The sequence below is a fragment of the Dermacentor variabilis genome, chromosome 2 (genome assembly GCF_050947875.1).
Source record: "Dermacentor variabilis isolate Ectoservices chromosome 2, ASM5094787v1, whole genome shotgun sequence".
NCBI lineage: Eukaryota > Metazoa > Arthropoda > Arachnida > Ixodida > Ixodidae > Dermacentor > Dermacentor variabilis.
Genome location: NC_134569.1, coordinates 108,395,413 through 108,414,833, shown reverse-complemented (window position 1 = coordinate 108,414,833; position 19,421 = coordinate 108,395,413). Strand labels below are relative to the sequence as shown.

General features: G+C 50.1%; 2 protein-coding genes and 1 pseudogene across 7 annotated transcripts in view; 1 reads left to right on the top strand and 2 right to left on the bottom strand.

Moving 5' to 3' along the window:
- The window catches only part of LOC142572491 (ovostatin-like), a 289,668-nt gene that overhangs the window by 115,440 nt on the left and 154,807 nt on the right, over nucleotides 1–19,421 (bottom strand). The window lies entirely within an intron of this gene.
- LOC142572493 (uncharacterized) overlaps nucleotides 1–19,421 on the bottom strand; it is a 68,707-nt gene that overhangs the window by 16,359 nt on the left and 32,927 nt on the right. For 5 of the 6 annotated variants that reach the window (XM_075681654.1, XM_075681651.1, XM_075681655.1 and 2 more), the window contains 4 exons: nucleotides 16,520–16,798; nucleotides 15,190–15,681; nucleotides 3,106–3,283; nucleotides 457–2,545 (listed from right to left, as the gene is read on the bottom strand). In XM_075681654.1, coding sequence (XP_075537769.1) covers nucleotides 457–2,545; nucleotides 3,106–3,283; nucleotides 15,190–15,681; nucleotides 16,520–16,765 — 3,005 coding nt within the window. In that variant the 5' untranslated portion in view covers nucleotides 16,766–16,798. The remainder of the gene's footprint in view (nucleotides 1–456; nucleotides 2,546–3,105; nucleotides 3,284–15,189; nucleotides 15,682–16,519; nucleotides 16,799–19,421) is intronic. The other variant, XM_075681656.1, reaches the window with a different exon arrangement.
- On the top strand, nucleotides 6,370–8,528 carry LOC142572495 (uncharacterized; annotated as a pseudogene).

Below are 19,421 nucleotides of genomic sequence, written 5' to 3'. Positions count from 1 at the left end.
GTTCCGAATGATATAAGAGAAACAAAGTGGTGCTACTGCAGTTCATGGTCTCTTAGCACTCAATATTCAATTCTACTACCCTACACTGCTTCCTGTATGAGGAGAATGCTAGCTTTATCTTATTTTGTTAGTTGCACATTATGCATGCAAAACAAAATTTGCATGCCGACTATAACTTCTAATCACAAATCAGTATTCAGTTCCTCTTCTTTCTTTTTGCCATGTATGTGTGGTTTTGTCAGCTACAAGCTGTAGAATTGAGTGTTTCTTGAAGGCTCGACTAGCAGGGGCCACACCAGGCAAAACTGCACCCATGTACTGCCCTGGTTGGTGCATATTGCAGGTTTTTTTTTTAGCATTTGATGATATTGACGGCTGTCAACATGGCCAATATCATGGCAACACGCATCATGCTCAGGTGATGAACAGCAGTGCAGATGTCTGGGCATGACTCACCCATAGTGCTGGGACACTTGGTGCAGAAGGTCAAGTGCCTTTGGCGGTCCCTGTGGCGGTGCTACGGGTGGTCCTGGCGCCTGTGGGGGTACCTCAGGGGGAGGGACATGGAAGCGCAGGTACGGAGACGCTCCATAGGGTGTAGACAGGCTCCGGTACACCGGCTCAAAGGCCATGTGTGGTGTGAAGTGCGACGGTAGGTAGCCTGGGTGCAGGTAAGCGTAGTTAGCTGGTGGTGGCGGCCCCGTTGTCTCCATGGTAGGCTTCTGGCCACCCGTTTCCTTCTCCTTATGTTCCTTGGGCGTGCGTGGTGGTTTGTGTGTCACGCTCTTAGGAGGATGCACAACTTCCTTGGGCACAATTTCTGCAGGGGCAGGAGGGGGCGCTGCCTGCTCAGGGGGCAGATAGAATAACCGCCGCTCATACAGCGAATCATAAGGACCAAATTTGGTCTCCGGCTTGGGTTCCTCCTTGCATTCAAGGTCCTTGGTCAATGCAGGGGGTGGCTCAGGAGATGGCCGGCGGGGAGTCATGGATGGTCTTGGAGGAGGGGGAGCTTTCTCGGGTGGCGGGGCCTTATCTACAGTTGGTTCCTTGATGGAAGCAGCAGCGCCCTTGTCTTCCTTGAAAGGTGGCTCCACTAAATGTACACGGTAGGGGTCATAAGAAAATCCTGGAGCCCCTTGCACAAAGGGGCTAGCAGCACACAGGGAATAAGGAGGAAACTGAGGAAAGTCTGTGTCTGGCTTCTTCCCTTCCTGGGAACGGGAAGTGCCAGCTTCCTTGGTTGATTTGTCCCGACTGCTGACATCCTTCTTTGAGTCTTCTTCAACTGCAGATCCTGGTCCAGCTACGGACACAGGCTTTGCCTCAGGTGCCTGCACCCCAGGAAGAAGGTATGGGGGCTGCCCAAAGTAAGGGTACACACCATACAGTTCGGAGGATGTGCGAGGAGGCTCTTTATCCTTTGCTGCTTCTAACAGAGGAGCAGCATCATCGGATATGTCCGAATATGCTGGACTCTGAACACTCTCCTCCAGGTGAGGTGGGGCCTGCTCTTGTGGGGGTCCAGACTCTGTGAGGGAAGGTGGTGCACCTTCAGGCCCTACCTCATCCTGCATAACCAGTGAGCCATTGCCTTCCGGCTTGCGGCTCTTGCTTTTTTTGTGAGGTCTCTTGTGGGGTCGGTTGGGGTCAGACTGCAGAGGAGGAGTCTCCACAGTCACTGCGAGCACCTTTGCTGGACTTGAGGGTGCCACATTTGCATGAGGTGACTCGGGAGAACACGGGGTTGCAGGACCACACACAACAGATTGACGCGGGGGAGTGGAAGCTCGTGGCACACTCGCTGGCACAAATGAAAACACTTGCGAAGTGGGGATGCTGACAGTGACAGACACAGGGGAAGTGGGGGGCATGGGGGGTGCGGGGGAGGGTGTCGCCGACACTGGTGTTGTCGACAATGCTGCTAGTGCTGCTGGTGCTGCTGATGCCGGTGCCGGTGCTGGCACCTGCACCGGTGCAGGCGTCTGAGGGGCCTCCTCTGCAGGAGGTACCGAATCAGGACTGGGGGGCCGGCTGCCTTCTTCTCCACCATCAGAGGTCTCCTCCTCACCCCCCTTTGCATCCCCACACCCATGCGCATGACTCTGGTGGTAGCGCAGGCCATTGATGTGTTTGTACTTCTTGCCGCAGTTGGGCTCCGGGCACAGGATGAGGGCCGGAGAGCAGGGAGCCTCAGGAGTGGGTGTACTCCGCGCACGGGCCCTCTTCTTGTCAGGAGGACTAAGCTCCAGCTCTGGTGGCTTGCTCCGGCGGCGACCCTCATTCTTGGCTGGACTGCAGGGGACTGCAAATCGGCGCCCTTTCCCGTTGCGAAGCTTTCCCTGGACAGGAGCTGCGCGGGCCGACGCTTCAGCATCACCCCGAGCCCTCTTTGGACGTCCCCCCTTGGGGAGGCCACCCTTAGCATCCAAGTCGCTAGTGGGAGACTCACAAAACCGTGGAGGGGCCCAGTCGTGCCTTGTGCAGTCCAGCAGGGTGCCCACGTATGTCTTGCCTCGCCATGTCACGTTCACCACCAGCACACCTGCGTCAACCAAAGCCTCAAGGTTATCAAAATGTAAGAGTAATTTCAGTGGCACTAATGCTGTCATCCATGGTACCCTAACAGCTAATCAAGCCCCACATTGAAAGAAAATGGAGTCACAATGCAAGAAAGAATTATGTTACCCATTGGTGTCTGCACTACGTGCTAAGACCAAACTTATCCTCTCAGCAGGCAAAAGTAATATGGCATGATGGATGACAGCACAACAATGACATGATCATGCTACACCCCCAGGACTGAATCCTGAGTGAGCACCAATGCAAGTTTCATTTTCTGACGACTTCAGCAGAGAATAAACAGAATGATTCTACCTGAGACAGAGGTCATGGAAATCGAATTAGATTCTCTAAACAGCTACCTCCACAATAAAGTATAATACATCTCGCTTGAAGTCGAAGACTTTGTACAAAGGCAGGTAGGGAAATCGAATTAGATTCTCTAAACAGCTACCTCCACAATAAAGTATAATACATCTCGCTTGAAGTCGAAGACTTTGTACAAAGGCAGGTAGGGTTACAGTATAAGGAGGTGCATCTCACCGCCTTCCGTCTCCTGCCAGACAATGCCTTCAAGAGTGACACTGGTTCCGGGCTCACAGGGCCCTAGACAATCGGGCTCGGTGATGGTTCCCACAGACGTGCACAGCACGCCACTGTCCTTCCGCTCTACACTGGTACTTGCCGCCACAACCTTTGCAGGACTGCCCGGGCACTCCACCTGCAGCATTTGTACAGCATTGTGTCAAGGCATTGCTCCAAAAGTACCCCTGCCACTCAAGGGGCCATGATAAGCTCACCCAGACCACAGTGTTGTCAATATTCAAGCCAAATGCACACCAAAACAATAGAGATAATGTAATCTCACTGAGAAGGTGTTCTTGCCTGTTCCTTCAGCCACTTGAAATTCCTTCTATCTTTCAGATGACTTCGTGTGTGTGCCACAAAGGCTTATCAGCAGGACTCCTCCTGATAGTCAAACTTCAATTTAATTAACGAAGTTGCATTCAAAAAACAACAATATGTGTTAGACATGAAATTGTAAAACTTGTGCCTCAATGCAAACATACACATAAATGAGTAGAGTAAGATGTTGGGCTAGTTTATGCAGTGCTTATAAAATGGTTCATGCAAACAAGGACACGGACAAGAAGACCAGGTGGAACAGGTTCCAACCCACAACTGGCTGTACAGCAAACCGGCAATGCAAAGAAACCATTCTTTGTGTGAATGTTTTGCTGTACAAAGTTAGTTATGAGATTGAGCCTGTCCTGTCTAGTCTCGTTCCTGTATCTATCTTTTTGATAGCCATCTTATAAAGGTCCTGAACATTTCCCCAAGACTTGGAATCCAGGAATACAGAGTGGGAAACAAATATGTTTATGATAATATATTGTAATGTACGATCAGCCAAATATTTAACAAGATCACACCATAGTCAAATGCACGCCAGAGTAGAACGCAGGTTGTATCAGTGCCTTGTGGGAATACAGAGAGATCGGCTGCATGATTGCTAGCCAATTACGCAGTGCTAATTACCTCGAACCAAAGTTTTGCTTGCACCAATGTGTCCGTGAAGGCGAGCAGCATCGACCGATACCAGCTGACCCCAGAGGTGCGTTTTTCTTTGCCACATTTCGTGACTACTTCTACTGCCGCCGTGCGAAGAATTGCTAGGCTTAGGCGTGTTCCGCAGACACTCGGCCCAACACCGTCGCACCGACAGCGGCCTGCCACACATCCCAGAGGCTGCCGCTCGTCAGCTCCGAGATGGAGGCGCCGTCTCAAACAACAATGATTGCGGACAATCACATGTGCGTTCAAGTTCAAGGAAAAGAGATATCACCCAAGGAATATCACAGCGACACCGGATGGATGCTCGCGGGGGAACGCATGTCGAGGCTGCACCAGCGGACCTCCGCCAGCGGCAAGCCCGACGGACACGGCGGGAGTGAAACAAGCACGAGGTCGAAATTCTACAAGAATGTCAGAGCCTCGGTCATCAAGGCAGCATGCATGCCAGCCATGCCACTAGAAGAAAGCAAGATAGTTGTCAGACCCAGAGGGGGACTGGACATTGTCAAGACCGGCACCACCACCGTCGCTGCGGCTAAGATCACGAGCGAGGAAAGCGCTGCGGACACCATCTGCCCCAACACGCAACAGAACATCATGGTCGTAAGTACACCGAACGAAGACAACGCGGCAGGGTACGCTAAACTCCAGGAAATATCTATTCAAGGCAAACACTACGAGGTCAGCGCATATTGCACGGCACCTCACGACACTGTAAAGGGCGTAATCAGAGGCATCCCCATCGACACGAGCGCCGAAGAGCTAGATAGAAACATCGTCAACGAGAGGAACTCGCTAGCAGTGGCCGCAAAAAGGATTGGAAGCACGACCACTGCGATTGTGGTGTTCCAGGGACCCAAGGTACCGAACTTCGTCCGATACGGACTCACCCTGATACCGTGCCGCCTCTACAAGAAACAAATTGACGTCTGCCAGCAGTGCGGCCGAGTGGGACACCGCAGGGACGTGTGCCCCGACCCCCACAATCAAGACGTGCCTGGCCTGCGGACTCGCGAACCCTACAGAAGACCATCGCTGTACCCCAAAATGTAAGTTATGCGGAGACGAACACCCGACCGGAGACCGAACGTGCAAGGCGAAATACAAGATCCCCTACATAGTGCGCAAGCAACAATGGGAGCGCCGACAGGCCGAATGCCAGCTGCTGTCGGAGAGCAAAGGGCCACGACCTGTACCAAGATGCCACGGAACTCGACTTCACCCTCATCACAGACCCGACATATCCAACGAGAATTGGTAACTCCGTCTCCCGGGACACCACTCCGGACCTCGCGTTCGTCAAAAACGACATCCGGGGCGCGATCACCTGGAGAAACACGGGGACCGACCTAGGCAGCGACCACACCATCGTGGAAATCGGCATACCGGAACACAACGACACCAGCATCAAAACACACAGATGGATAGACTGAGATGCCTTTCGAGATGCCAGAAGCCAGAAGAGCGACGGTGACGACGAGATCAAAGACTGACTCATGGACGACCGAAATCACCAAGAGCGTATGCGACGCGACCAAAGAGATTGAAACGGGCGCAGAGATCGACAAAGTAGACAGCTGGCTTACGCATCTCATCGAAGCCAAGCCGTCGATACTCAATCGCTGGAAGAAACAACGGCTTAACCGCAGACTGAGAAAGAAGGTGGCGGAGCTGAACCGAGCAATCGAGGATCACTGCCATGCTCTCTGCACATAACAGTGGAACGAAATCTGCAACGCGGCAGACGGGCAGATGCACAGCGGGAAGACGTGGAACCTGCTGCGGCACCTGCTCGACAAAACCAAGACCAAGTCGCACCAAAGGGACAGACTCGCCAGGCTCATACATCGGGCGGTCTCAGCACACGGCGTCGACGCAGTCACCAGGCGCCCCCCCCCCCCATTCACGACAAATACCTGCCGACTACACCTACCGAACAACACGCACCGTACAGCGGCCCGCCTAACGCGAAGCTCGATCGTAACATCGACATCGAGGAGGTACGCGCGGCCCTGCACGACCTCAACAGCCAATCGGCAGCCGGCCTGGACCTCTCTCAAACAAGGCGCTCAAGAACCTCGATGACGGCTCGATTGAAAAGCTCGCAAAAAACTACAACAAGTGCTGGATCCGAGCGGGCGCGCTGCCAAAGCTGTGGAAGACAGCCAAGACCATCCTGATCCACAAGCCGGGGAAGCCGCCGGACACGGATAACCTCCGGCCCATCTCGTTCACGTCCTGCGTGGGCAAGGTGCTGGAGCACGTCCTGCTCAACAGGCGGCAAGACTACCTGGAATGAGAAGGGCTGTACCCAACCACTTTGATCGGCTTCAGGCTGCAGCATTGCAGGACGCGATGCTGCAGCTCAAATACCGAATCATCGATGATGGCGACAGCGCCCATGACAACAAAGCAATCCTAGGGCTCGACCTGCAGAGCGCCTTCGATAAGGTGAAACACTCGGCGATTCTGTCCTAAGTCTCCAAGCTCAACATGGGCGAAAGATCCTACAACTACACCAAGGACTTCCTCACGGACAGGACCATCGAGCTACAAGCAGGCGACCTACAGACGCAAGAGAAGGAGCTCAGGAGCACTAGCACACCGCAGGGATTGGTCATTTCGCCGATGCTGTTCAACCTGGTAATGATCGGAGTGGCCGAAAAGCTTGGGTACATCGAAGACGTCAGGCACACCATCTACGCGGACGATATCACGATATGGGTGATCAGTGGCAGCGACGCCCACATCGAGGGCGCGCTGCAAGCCGCCGTCGATGCAATAGAAGACCGGCTGGAAGGCACCGGACTGAGATGTTCGCCGAGCAAATCAGAGCTTCTCATACTCCCACCTACCAAAAACAGCAGAAGCAAGACCAGACAACGCGAAAACGAGAAAATCAGAATCGTCACCAAATCCGGCAACATGATTCCCGAGGTTGCCAAAATTAGGATCCTAGGCATGGCCATCGAAAAGCACGGAAGAAACGGCGAAACCATCACCCGTCTCAAGGCAAAAGCAGCCAACGCGATTCGACTCCTCAAACGAGTCACTTCCCGAAAGGCTGGCATGAGAGAGGAGAGACTAATTAGGCTCGTCCAATCCTTCGTCATCAGCCACGTCACGTACGTTGCAGACTACCACAGATGGCAGCAACACGAACGAAACAAAATCAACGTGCTCATCAGAAGAGCGTACAAGACGGCGCTGGGCCTGTTCGAGTCCACGAGCACGACCCGCTTGTTACAACTCGGGATACACAATACGCTCGAAGAAATAGCGGAAGCGCAACGGGCCTCTCAACTGGAGCAGCTGTCCATGACCAAAGCCGGGAGGAAGATACTGGACGATCTGGGAATTAGACGCTTGAACGAAGTGGAGATGAAGCTTCCCATCCCCGAAGAGGTCCAATGTCAGACCAGAATTGACCCCATACCGAAGAACATGAATCCCGAGTTCAACAAGGGAAGAAGAGCGGCGAGGGCCAAGGCTCTCGTCGACCAGCATGCCAACGGAACGCCTTTGCAGCGGTCGTCATAGAAGCGTCAACCGGCGCCACGAGGACGGCAGCGAGCGTGAGAAGCGCCGGAGCGGAACAAGCGGAGGAGGTAGCCATTGCCCTGTCCATCGCCGACGCAGACTGCCACACGGTGCTGAGTGACTCAAGACAGGCGGTGCGAAACTTCTCCAAAGGCCAAATCTGCAGGGAGGCTGCGCGCGTACTGCGAGCGGTCAAACTAGAAGAACGAAAAGTATGACTCAAGCGGTTCCCGGCGCACGCGGGCGACGCGTCGGAACGCAATGAGAACCATAATGAGATGGCACACGCAGCGGCGCGAGCGCTAACCAACCACGCCTCGGCGACAGACCGTCCGACGTGGTTCGGAACCAAGGACTGCATGAAGGATTACGATGAAATCACAAAGACCTACCGCCTGGCTCGCAGGACTGTTCCACCCCCGCACCTAAGACTGAGTCGAGCAGAGGTGGTAGTACTGAGACAGCTCCAGACCGGATCGCTATCGAGCCCGAGACTGATGAATCGCATGTACCCCGAGACATATCTGACAGATATGTGCAGAGTCTGCCGGAAGGAGACCGCAGACCACACGCACATCTTGTGGGACTGCGTTAAATATCCAGAAGACGCAAAATCAAGAACACTCCCACCGCGGCTCGAGGCAGCCGCAAAGAGCTACGAACAAGACGATCAGCTCTGGGCCGTCCAGCAGGTCCTCGAGGCGCTCGAAAGGCACGGACCCAGTGAGCCGGCAACGGCGAGCGGAGACTCGCGCCGAGTAACGGCAACTTCGAGGATGACGTAGGCCCTCGTCGGGGCGTGCGAGCGCCCGACTGCAGGCATAAATAAAGTTGTCTCCAATCCAATCCAAATGTGGGAATCCATGTCCCAAGACAGTCTTCCGTGTGAATAACATCAGGAGGGCCCACCAAGCAGGTTTGGGAAGAGGAGGAAGCCTTTATGCAGATCGCGCATGGGAGTTGCAAACTTTATTAGCGCCACCAGGCATGTTGCACAAGATCCCTCTGTCATTGCCTTAGCCTCTTCGGTCACCAGGAAGGTTCCACCACTGCTTCCATTTTCCCACAAGTGGTTAGTCAACCATGTACTGCTTGGTGCGCCCTCCTGACGCTTGCCACGCGGGAGACCGTCTTGGGACATGGATTCCCACAAGGCACTGATATAACCTGCGTTCGACTTCAGCATGCATTCGACTATGGTGCGATATTGCTAAAAATTTTGCTATGACAACTGCTGGTAAGCTGCTGCCACAGCAAAACAGCTGGGGTACCCTTGACAGCCACGGTACCACAGCTGATAAGTTGGAAGCCGCTCTTTACCCAGCATATTATTCTCCTCAAGGGAATCGTCGCTGATGTCAACTATAGCTAGCTGGCCGGCTCAAAGTGCTACCGTAAAAACCCGCCTATAATATGAGGTTTCTTTTCCTATTATTAGTGTCCCAAATTTTCGCCTCATACTGCATGCGGATCCGAACGAAAATTTCAGTCAGAAATTTGGGCTAGAATTTTTTGTTTTGTTATTGCTGCGTAGCTATGGCTCGACTTCGTTATTGCTGTGTGGCTACGGCTTGACTTCTTTATTGCTGCGCGACTACAGCATCGTTTATTTATTGCTCAGTGCGCACCTTGGCAGCACACATGCAAACCACACTTTGCAAAGTGCATCTTTTTTATTCCACATTGAAGGAATAAGATGTCCGGACCACGAAAACAGTACTCGGCTGCTTTCAAGAGAAAGGTTATTTTAGCATCTTTTTTATTCAACATTGAAGGACTAAGATGTCCGGACCACAAAAACAGTACTCGGCTGCTTTTAAGAGAAAGGTTATTTAGAAGCACAGGACATCGGGAACAGTTGGCGTCAACAACGGAAGCATTCGCGGATGGCGTCGCCAGAAGGAAGCCCTTTTCGCATGCAGCGGAACGCGATGAAGCTTTCGCGGCCCGAAGAGTGGGACATTCCTGGAAATCGAACTCGCCCTGACGGAGTTCGTACGCCAACAGCGAGCCGCACATGAAACTGTGAGCATGGAGCTTATGCAGGCAGAAGCTAAGGAGCTTGCAAGAGAAAACGGGCTACCGAGCTCCGCTTTTAAAGCAAGCAAGCACTCGATTTATTGCTACATGTGCTGTGCTGGTTTTTCCTTACGCCACCGAACTTCGATTTCGCAAAAGCCGCCTGAATTGTTCAAAGAGCTGCTTGTGACTTTCCAGCACCACATTATTTCACTGCGGAAGTCCAAGAACTTTCAGCTAGGGCAAATTGGCAATGCTGACCAAACGCCGGTTTATCTGGACATGCCATCGCCCCTCAGCGTGCACGAAAAGGGCTCTAAACAAGATTATGTCCGGTCCACTGGCAACGAGAAAACGCGAGTTATCGTCATGTTGTCGTGCACGGCAGACGGACGCAAGCTTCTGCCCTATGTAGTCTTCAGGAGCAAGACAGTGCCTAAAGGTGAGGAGCTGCCAAAAAATGTGGTCGCGAGATGCCATGAGAAAGGTTGGATGAGCGAGAATCTTGTGCTCGACTGGATAAAGTCCGTCTGGTGCAGGCGGCCCGACGCGCTGTTGTCATTCCCATCCAACCACGTGCTGGACGCATTTTGTTGCCATTTGGCCGACTCAGTGAAGAGGCTGTTGCGTGAATCCGGCACTGAACTCGTCGTTATCCCAGGTGGGATGACGTATCAGCTGCAGCCTTTAGATGATTGCGTGAGCAAGCCGTTCAAGGACGCGGTCAAGCAGTGTTACACAGATTGGTTGTGCTCAGGTGAGCCTGCAGTGACGCCGACCGGGCGGCTGAAGCGGGCTTCGCCAGCCGCGCTATGCAAGTGGATTGTGGACGCATGGGCCAGCATACCAGAACACCTCGTGCATACCTGCCATGGCGAGATAAAAAATCGGGAGACGTTTTATTCGCGCCAACGAGGAGGGAGAGGGGGCCGTTTCGTTCTAACTTTCAGGCAGTCTTCGATTAGTCCTTTTGCAGGGACCTAGCAGTAGCAGACTTTGCTCACTTCACAAATTTGTCGGAGTAGCTTTGCTCAAAACACTGTCCAGACTGACGGCCCTCCACTAGCAGCAGGTGTTGGAGGGATGTGTTGTACATTGATGAGCAGAATGCAGTCCTAGTTTGTCGTGTAGTGATAAAAATCCTCTCACACTCTGCCTTGCTATGCGATATCACGAGTAAATCGAGCATAACCTTAGCAACTCGGTGAAACATGTTTTCCATCAGTGTTTTCATTTTTCCAACCATAGACCACTGCACGTCCCACCTTTCTTCATTCAGAATGTCTTCTTGAAGACTGTACGCTTGTGGTGTGCCAAACTCAGCTTCAAGAGCATCTAAAACCGTCTTCAGCAGATTCCTTGGAATCTCAGGGCAGCAGCTGAAGGAAACTCCGAATAAAGAAATGAAGACTCAAGAGCGATGCCTGTGAAATAAATTTCAGGTTGGCCACCTCCGCATTCCTCAGAGTTGCGTCCACATCCATAACGCTTCGCCTCGTCGCATTTCGGAAACACTTTCCGTAGAAGAGGCCCAACGTGGTCACTGACACTAAGGGTAGGTTGTGTTCGACGAGGAATCCCGTAAACAGGCACTCCACATGTATGACACTGTCTTCGCAGTTGTTCCGGAGAAAGTTCCCTATGTTTTCTTGCTGCTCAGAGGTGTGAACATAGCTTTGATGCTTCGCCGTGGAAACGTGCAGTTTCAAGTCGTCTTTGCCACCATGAGACACGCTGACGTCGCATCCACACGTACACAATGCAAAATGTTCTCCTTTACTTGATGTCAAATACACCGAAATTCAGAAGTATAAGATCGCAAAAACTTCTTCAAATACCTTTTCTTGGGCTTTCGTAGCGCCATGGCATCAAGCACACGAGGACTAACTTTACACGGTGCACCACAAACACACACACACACACACACACAAGCAGCAGCAACAACAAGATGCACCATGGAGGAAGACATGCATGAAATGCAAGAGCTACATTGGCTCTGGCTTCGGTTGGCTTACTAGGCACCGTAGTCGGCTGCTTAGTCAATAATACCGATGGTGCTAGTGCGGCCGTTGTTGGTGATGCTGACGATTACGATGCGGCTGTAGATTCCGCGGTGCCGGTTTTGCAAACAGAGACCACTTTTCGGGAGATTTAGGACAGTGATCGTACAATCGGAAAGTTCAGTAAAATATCGGGAGTCTCCCGGGCGAATCAGGAGGGTTGGCAGGTATGCTTGTGCGTCGCGCATTCAATAAGTGCGGCATCTTGAACGCGCTCGATGGCACAGGATGAGTACCTCTGGGAAGATATGTCCGACAAAGAACTATCCAAAGAGAGCGCAGCTGAGGAAGATGGTGATTGAAGTGCGGAGTGCAATGTTTTCCTCGAGTTTTCCTAACTCGTATTATATGCAGATAAAATTTTTTTCGCATTTCTCGTCCCAAAGATTTCACCTCGCACTATATGTGGGTTCGTATTTATACGCAGGTTTTTACGATAGTTGCAATTATAATAAATGCTTTCCGAGTGTACATATAGGTGTCGTCCATTGTTTCCTCAAGCTCGTACCGGACCGCAATTGATAGGCAGGTGTGCACCAACCATGGTGCACCGAAGTGTAGTGCCACTGGCACCCCCTAATCCCTACAGCCTCATAATGGTTAGAAGCAGCAAAATCAGTAATAGTATGTGCACGTGCGCTAAACACTCTCCTGTGCAAGTATTGTCAGCTAAGCTCTTTGGGAATACATAAGCTCTTCCTTTGTTATCCATGAAGCCAAATCGTTCAGAAGTATTCCTGACAATACCCTGCATGTGCTGAAAGACATCTGTTTCTTCTTTTCCGGTGAATGTACAGTTTCAGTAATACAAAAAGGAAAGCTCACTGCAGATGCCACAACTTACTCGTTCACATGTTTGGCTTCACATCGATTTTTGTAAGCAGGACCAAGCAGGTAACTCAGGCAGGAAGTCTGTCCTCCTGAAGTGAACGGCGCAGTAGATGATGCTCACATTGAACTGTGCATTACACAGAACTATCGCTGAGCTCATCGCTTCTCGCCCTTATAAGGTGCTGACCATCAGAAAGTCCACCGCTTGCGTGATATTGTTAAAAATCTGGCTAATTGCACATTGGTAAATGCATGCGAGTGTATTCATGGTTACATTTGCATACGTTTGACTTCTTGCTGCTGGCTTACATAACCTGAGCAGTGCTCAGTCAAAAATTTGTTTTGCTATAACTGCTACCATGTCAGACCTCACATGTCTGGTTTCTTTATAGTAGCAGAAACCTTGCCAACTTAAGTACAAGAGACAGTAAAGGTTACTATGAAGTCAAGTTAAAGTGATAAAGCAATGCCCTAGAACGTCTCAGGCATCCACATAATCGCAAACAGAGCTTTAATAACGGAGAAATTGAGGTAAATGCATGACACGATTTGAGAACCCCCAGCGACATTCCGGTACTAGCCCAATGACGAAGGCACTCCTCATCATAATTTATGTCACTAGCACTCAACTATTCGTATTAAAAAGATCATTTCATTAGGTTATAAGACGGAAGAAAATGCTACTTGTCTATTTCTGTTTGATTCTAAGAAAAAATAACATTTTTGACGTTACCCTTCATTAGTACGGGTGGTCGAAAGGTTTCGTCTTCGCTCGACTCTGCACCACGCGCGTTTTGGAGTTTCAGTTCTTTCGTTATCGCATCGTGCTGAACTGGTCCTGCTGGCTTGCGAAACTTGCATTTGGAACAAGCAGCGAAAATGCCACGTCCATGTGATGTCATGGGATGCGTGAACGGTCTGCGGAACTTGGCCAAGGGCAGTTGCAGCGGCGAATCGAACGTTATTTATTACTGTGTGCCAACGAGTGAACCTCTCCGTTCGAAGTGGTTAAGTGCCGTACCTCTGCCACAGTGCATTGGCAAAGAGCCAAAAAATCACATAGTGTGCTTGCTGCACTTTCGTCCAGAGGATTAAGAGTTCAACGCCTGTGGAGTGCCTTTCAAAGCAATGCTTTCCTGTAGCGCTGTTCCGTCGGTCTTGCTTGCATTCTCCGAAGCGCAAGAACAACTGCAGGTCGAAGATGGGGCGGTGAGTGTGGCGTTTGGTTTTCGCGAAGGAAAAGCTACATATGTGCGAATATGGACAGCCATGAGATACAGTTGCCGTCGTAGTAGTACGCAACGACGCCGGCAGCGCCAGCCCTCAGCAGCAGGTCACGTTCATCAGTGCTTAAATCACTGAAGCCGAGCCCAGCATCACGAGCCAATGTGTCATTGTCAGGGTCGTCCATTGCAACGAGCGTCAAAGTTGACGTCATAAAATAAAGAAACAGCTTATCGTCGCGCTTTCCCTTCCGCTAGCCACCATAGTTCCGCTTTCGCGTTGCTGTCAGCTCTGTCTTGGCTCTGTTTCTGGCTATGCATTTGCGTTCTGCACAGAAAAGCCGTAGCGCCGTCTGCGGGCGCCGTTTTACTCACCGACGGCGCAACATCATTATGAGACCATGACGTCACCCCTCCGATCGGAGGGCGGGCGATTTGAACTGCGCTAGAGGCACGCGGACGCTTCAGAACGCATTCTCTCTTAATATAAGTCTCTTATTGACATGAAACAAGCATTTCAAGGTTTCTGGGATGGTATTTCAACAGTCCACGTTGGCTTAATATTAACCTTTAGTGTCCCTTTAAGTACAGTGAAACAAATTTTGGATTTACAGTGTATACAACAATTGGTTATATCAGTGTTAACTTGACTATTCAATGAACTACCAGTGCCCGCTCACAAAGACAAAAGCTCTTTAGCCAACACAGGGAAGAAAACAAAGAAAAAAGAGAAACAAAGGAAAAGAGATGAAGAAAGAAAACAGGAACAAATGCAAACCACATCTAGCAAAGCAACAGAGAAAGCAAAGCAGACAAAAACATTGTGTGCCCTTCACAGGCTTATATTGTTGCTTTGAGACGTTAACCCCACTCAGTCGACCAATCAACCAAACTGTCCGATTTCAGTTTTCACTGCACAGAATGTAAACACTCATAAGCTTGCCTATGCCTTCCTCTGCGAGACAAAATGAAATTCTGCGTCATCATATGTTACATGTACAATTACCCAAACAACGGCAAGCAAGAAAAGCGTACACAATGCTTGCACAGCTGCAAAGTGCCAGTGGCAGGCAATTTCTTTAATTACAGATGCCAAAGCTATTCGCATCCAATGCAGGAATTGTTCAGGCAATGGCTCGATAAGGCAAGACTCGAGCTACTGCCTGCAACTTTATAAATGAGCCTCACTGGCAATCATGCTATGCATATGTGCCCACAAAAGCTCCACAGCTAAAGAAGCTCATCAAACGAAAGCATCCACACACAACTGGCAACATTTCCATTTTGTCTATTCCTATTTTGTCTCATCTCAGGCAGAGTTGTTACTGTAGCTGCCTTATCGAGTCCTGAGAAAGGAGAGAAGATGGTTGGAGCCAAACCTTTATCACTCGCTTAGTCGCATCGGCAGCAGCAGCTTCCTCTGGTGTCGGGAGGGCCGCTGAGGCAGCAGGCACGCTGCTACTTTCTTCCGGTGGCGATGATGGCACACCGTTGGCAGCCATCTGCTCCACGGGGGCAGGGGGGACAGCCGAGGTGGTGGGGGGTGCCTGGGATGATGGAGGAACAGTGGGGGCGGGAGGAGGGGACAGAGAGGGGGGAGGGGGAGGAAGTGGAGCTCCCAGAGAACACTGGAGGCGTGGGGGAGATGCCCCGTTCTCGATGCGCTTCTTCTTGTGAGATCCACTGCGGCCACTGCTCTTGGATGATGATGATGATGACGACGTGGACGACACAGACGATGATGAATGCTTAGTGCTTGGCAGTGGTGCCAAAGGTGGTGGGGATGCACCAGTGTCTTGCGCCTTTACTATTTCGTGCTTAGCCAGGTTCTTCCGCTTGATCTTCATCTTAAGACCCTTGTCCACGGTTGCCTGGGATGGAGAAGTTTATCAATGGGTAAGGTAGCTAGCCCACAGACTTTGCCCAGCTTGTTTGGGGAATAAGCTGATGGACAATTCAACAAAGTTTAGAAGTGCTCTGCAAATGCAACTGCCAACAATGTGACCCAAGATAGATATTGATGTGAAATCTGCCAACTCAAGCAACCATTTCCATATCCCCTTTCAATGGTTTAATCCAATTAGCATTCTACCGAAGGCCCTTGTGGACAGCAATGCACATTTATGGGCATGACTGTCTTATTATTTTTACCATAAATCTCGTATGCATGTGATAAATTAATCATGGCCATGCACCTGCCAGTGACTGTAATTGTATAAGATGCTCTACAAGTAACTATGAACATAGCAAAGAAGGCCTTGATGCAACAACACGCCATGGAAGTGCTCTATTATTCATGCAGTCACACCACGGTCCCATTAACAGATTTCAGCTGTAGCTGCAAACATTACTGAGAATACGACTATGACCTCAAAAGTAGAGATTTGTTCCAAGTGGAAATATGCAGACACACAATGGACAATGCTGAATAGCCCAGCCCAACTGAAACTGCCTTATGCACTGCAATGGCTCAGTCGCACTGATGCCCCAGCTCAAAACAAGGCCACAGATTTGATCCCCACCTGTAACTACTACATTAAGAGGGTAGTACAATACAAAAACACTTGCACACCAAGATTTCAGTGAACATTAAAGAATCCAAAGGGGGCCAACATGAATCTAAATCGTTGCCACTACTGCACCTGTCAGGTGTACACCTTTGGTGCACAAATCACCAAAGGTCAATTGAAATCGACAACATGAACATACCTGGTGCTCGACGGGCGGGGAGGCCGCGGCCGAGGAGGAGGCCATGGGGTCGTTGCTCTTCTCTATGTCGGCGTCCAGGTCGATAATGAGATCCCCGATGCCCAACTCCCACTCGTTGTAGTCGTCATCGAAGCCGCCGCCGCCAGAGGGCGCCGCCGCCCCGGTCAAGGCCCCCTGGTGGCTACCGCCCGGCTGGCCATCCACCGCCGACGACGCACAGCAGGCCCCCGGGGGAGGGTCTTTCATTGGGCGCCACTCGACCGGCTACGCATCCCCCCTCTGCATGCCACAGCATACATGTCACTGCCAATTGACCAAGTACTAAAAATATGTATACACAAGTTCTGAACATTCAAGATAGGCAGCGCTGATCAGCAACATGATGTCCTGCAGACATGGAAAAGGAAATATCCAGGAATTAAGGTACATAGCCACCTCTGAAAAAGTGCCTTTCTTGAAAAAGTAGGTTTTTCCACTTTAAGTGTCCCAGTCATAAATGTTTTGCAACAGACATTACATTTCTATGTTTGTTTTGAAAGCTAAACAAAATTTTTTTAACTACCAGCAGACCATGTCCTTGTGGAGTCTGAAAAAAAAATTATGGATGTGCAAATGTTTGAAATTTCAAATACAAATCAAGTAATATTTTCTATTTGTTCCTATTCAATTTTTCTAATAGAATTTTCTAGCATTTGCTCAAGCTTGACAATGTGGGATAACAACGCTTATTGGAGTAAAGAGAAAGACTGGTGCAAATGGTAACTGCTCCGAATGATTCTGCAGCACAGGAGCTACACTTGCAGCAGAGACGCTTCCAAGTAAGTGCTTGGTGCAGCGAACTCCTGCACAATATTTCTCAGTCATTCAATAAGTATAGATCATTTTTCGGCAGCATACAAATTTGTCGTCACAATATATTTAAGGGAATTTTAATTTGGCTACTCTCAACATCTGCATTCCTTTAAAGTGCCCTGAACCACCCTTCGGGCTGAGTGAAAAAATACAGTCTGCGGATAGCATACGCTGCTGTGAACATCCCAGTCAAATTTTGCAGTTGTGCACAGCGTGTGGATCTCGTAAGCGGAGCGTAGTGTCACCTTTCTCTCAAATGGTCCCTTTTCAACAGAAGCCTGCTCCTCACTCTTTTCTGGACCTTTATGTAGTAATATAGAAGATTCCCATACACGGCTGCCATTGGCCAACAGGTGTCAATCAAGAAGGGTGTTTGGATCAATGCGCTTCTTCCTACTGTTACCATGTATATTTTTATTGACACAATGGCTGAAACAGGCTGAAGTAAGCGAAAATAATTCGATAATTAAATACTTCCAGAAGAAGCCGACTATCGTCTGCTCACGCTGGTTCGCAGCCGCCCACATAGGAATTAAACTTTGGCCACCCTGCTTATCGGTGTCATAGCCGTTCGGTCTCCCAAATTTTGACTAGTTTTGAACACTCAACTAGCCTCAAAACATGTGAAACTTAAGGTCAGACCACACGCACACTTGCCAGCACGCGCTCACCATGGCCACTCCTAGTTAGATGTCTTGGCAGACTTTGCTTCCTAAGGAGCTTCAAAACACGCAAGTTGGATGTTGCTACTATCCGTCGGTCATGCTGGTGCAGGACAAAGCCGGTGCACACCACGTAGTACAGCCAGACAGAAGCATATGAGCGCGAGCATGCCCTCTAGCCCTGTCATGCACAAAACAAACGCAGCAGTTCCATGTAGCTGCAGCCTGCTACGTAGCGTAGATGCCGCGGTCACCACAGGTTGCCGCAATGAATCCACTGGCTGAGCACACTGCAGCTTGCTGAGGACAACAGCATTTGACGTGTCGTAGACGCCAAAATCAGGAATAGTGGCATCTATGTGAACATCCAAAATCAAATTTGAACTGCATGCCACAGTGACGTTCAGTAGGCGGAGTGTTCTGGGAACACCCTTCTCTGCCGTAGCCTTAGCAGTGCAAATCATCGAAGGAGGATTGGAAGCACCACACAAAATATGTTTGATTGCTAATGAATCCATTTCTGCTCAACGCATTGAAGAACTTTCTGTGGCAATGTATTTCTGAAATAGTTTAACTTCAAATGCATTTCTCGACTTTGATAAAAAGTGGTTCTGGGCCCATTTAACGTGATGCGTGGTGCTTCAGTATTTCACCTGGTCCCTTTAACGACACCCCGCGCAAATCTGGTGACATGATGTTCCTTTGTTTCATTGCTGCAATAGAATGTGCAAGTTGTGATAACATTTTTGTTGTTTGTGTGTGGACTACTCGGCTGTCGAGTTGTGAACGCCACTGTATGGATCAAATAATAAGAGAATTTTGTATTAGGGGATGCAAACAGCTTTTATTTGCCTTGCATAAACAAGTGGCTGAGGTCCCCATCAAGGCCCAAGTAGAGCTTGGGTTCTTGCTTAAGAGAGCCATTAGCATTCCCTAAGTTAAAACTTATGAAAGGGGCCATGACACCACACTTCCTAGCTTGAATTCTGCAATTGTATGCGAAACTGTACACATCCCACAGCAAGCTGGCAATATTTTAGAACATTCAGTGCAGTAGAAAATTTGTATCTGAATTTTTTTATATCGCAGTTGAGCTGTACAGCAGTCTGGCAAGATTGAGTGGCAACGAAATGAATTGCACCATTGAAAACAGCTCCCTCTGATTACTGCATGCACTGGAAGCAATTGCAGGAGCTGGAAATGCGTCGTGGCTACAATGCGTAATTTCACTTTTGCATGTGCGTCTCGGTGGTCTGTTGCTGCTTTTTATCGTGTGACTGAAGGCACTGTGTACACAAGTCAACGGCGGCATCCTTGCTTCGGCGTTCAGTGCCAGACCAGGAGAAAAATGTCCAATGTGGTCTTGAACACTTTCAGAGAAGGCAACG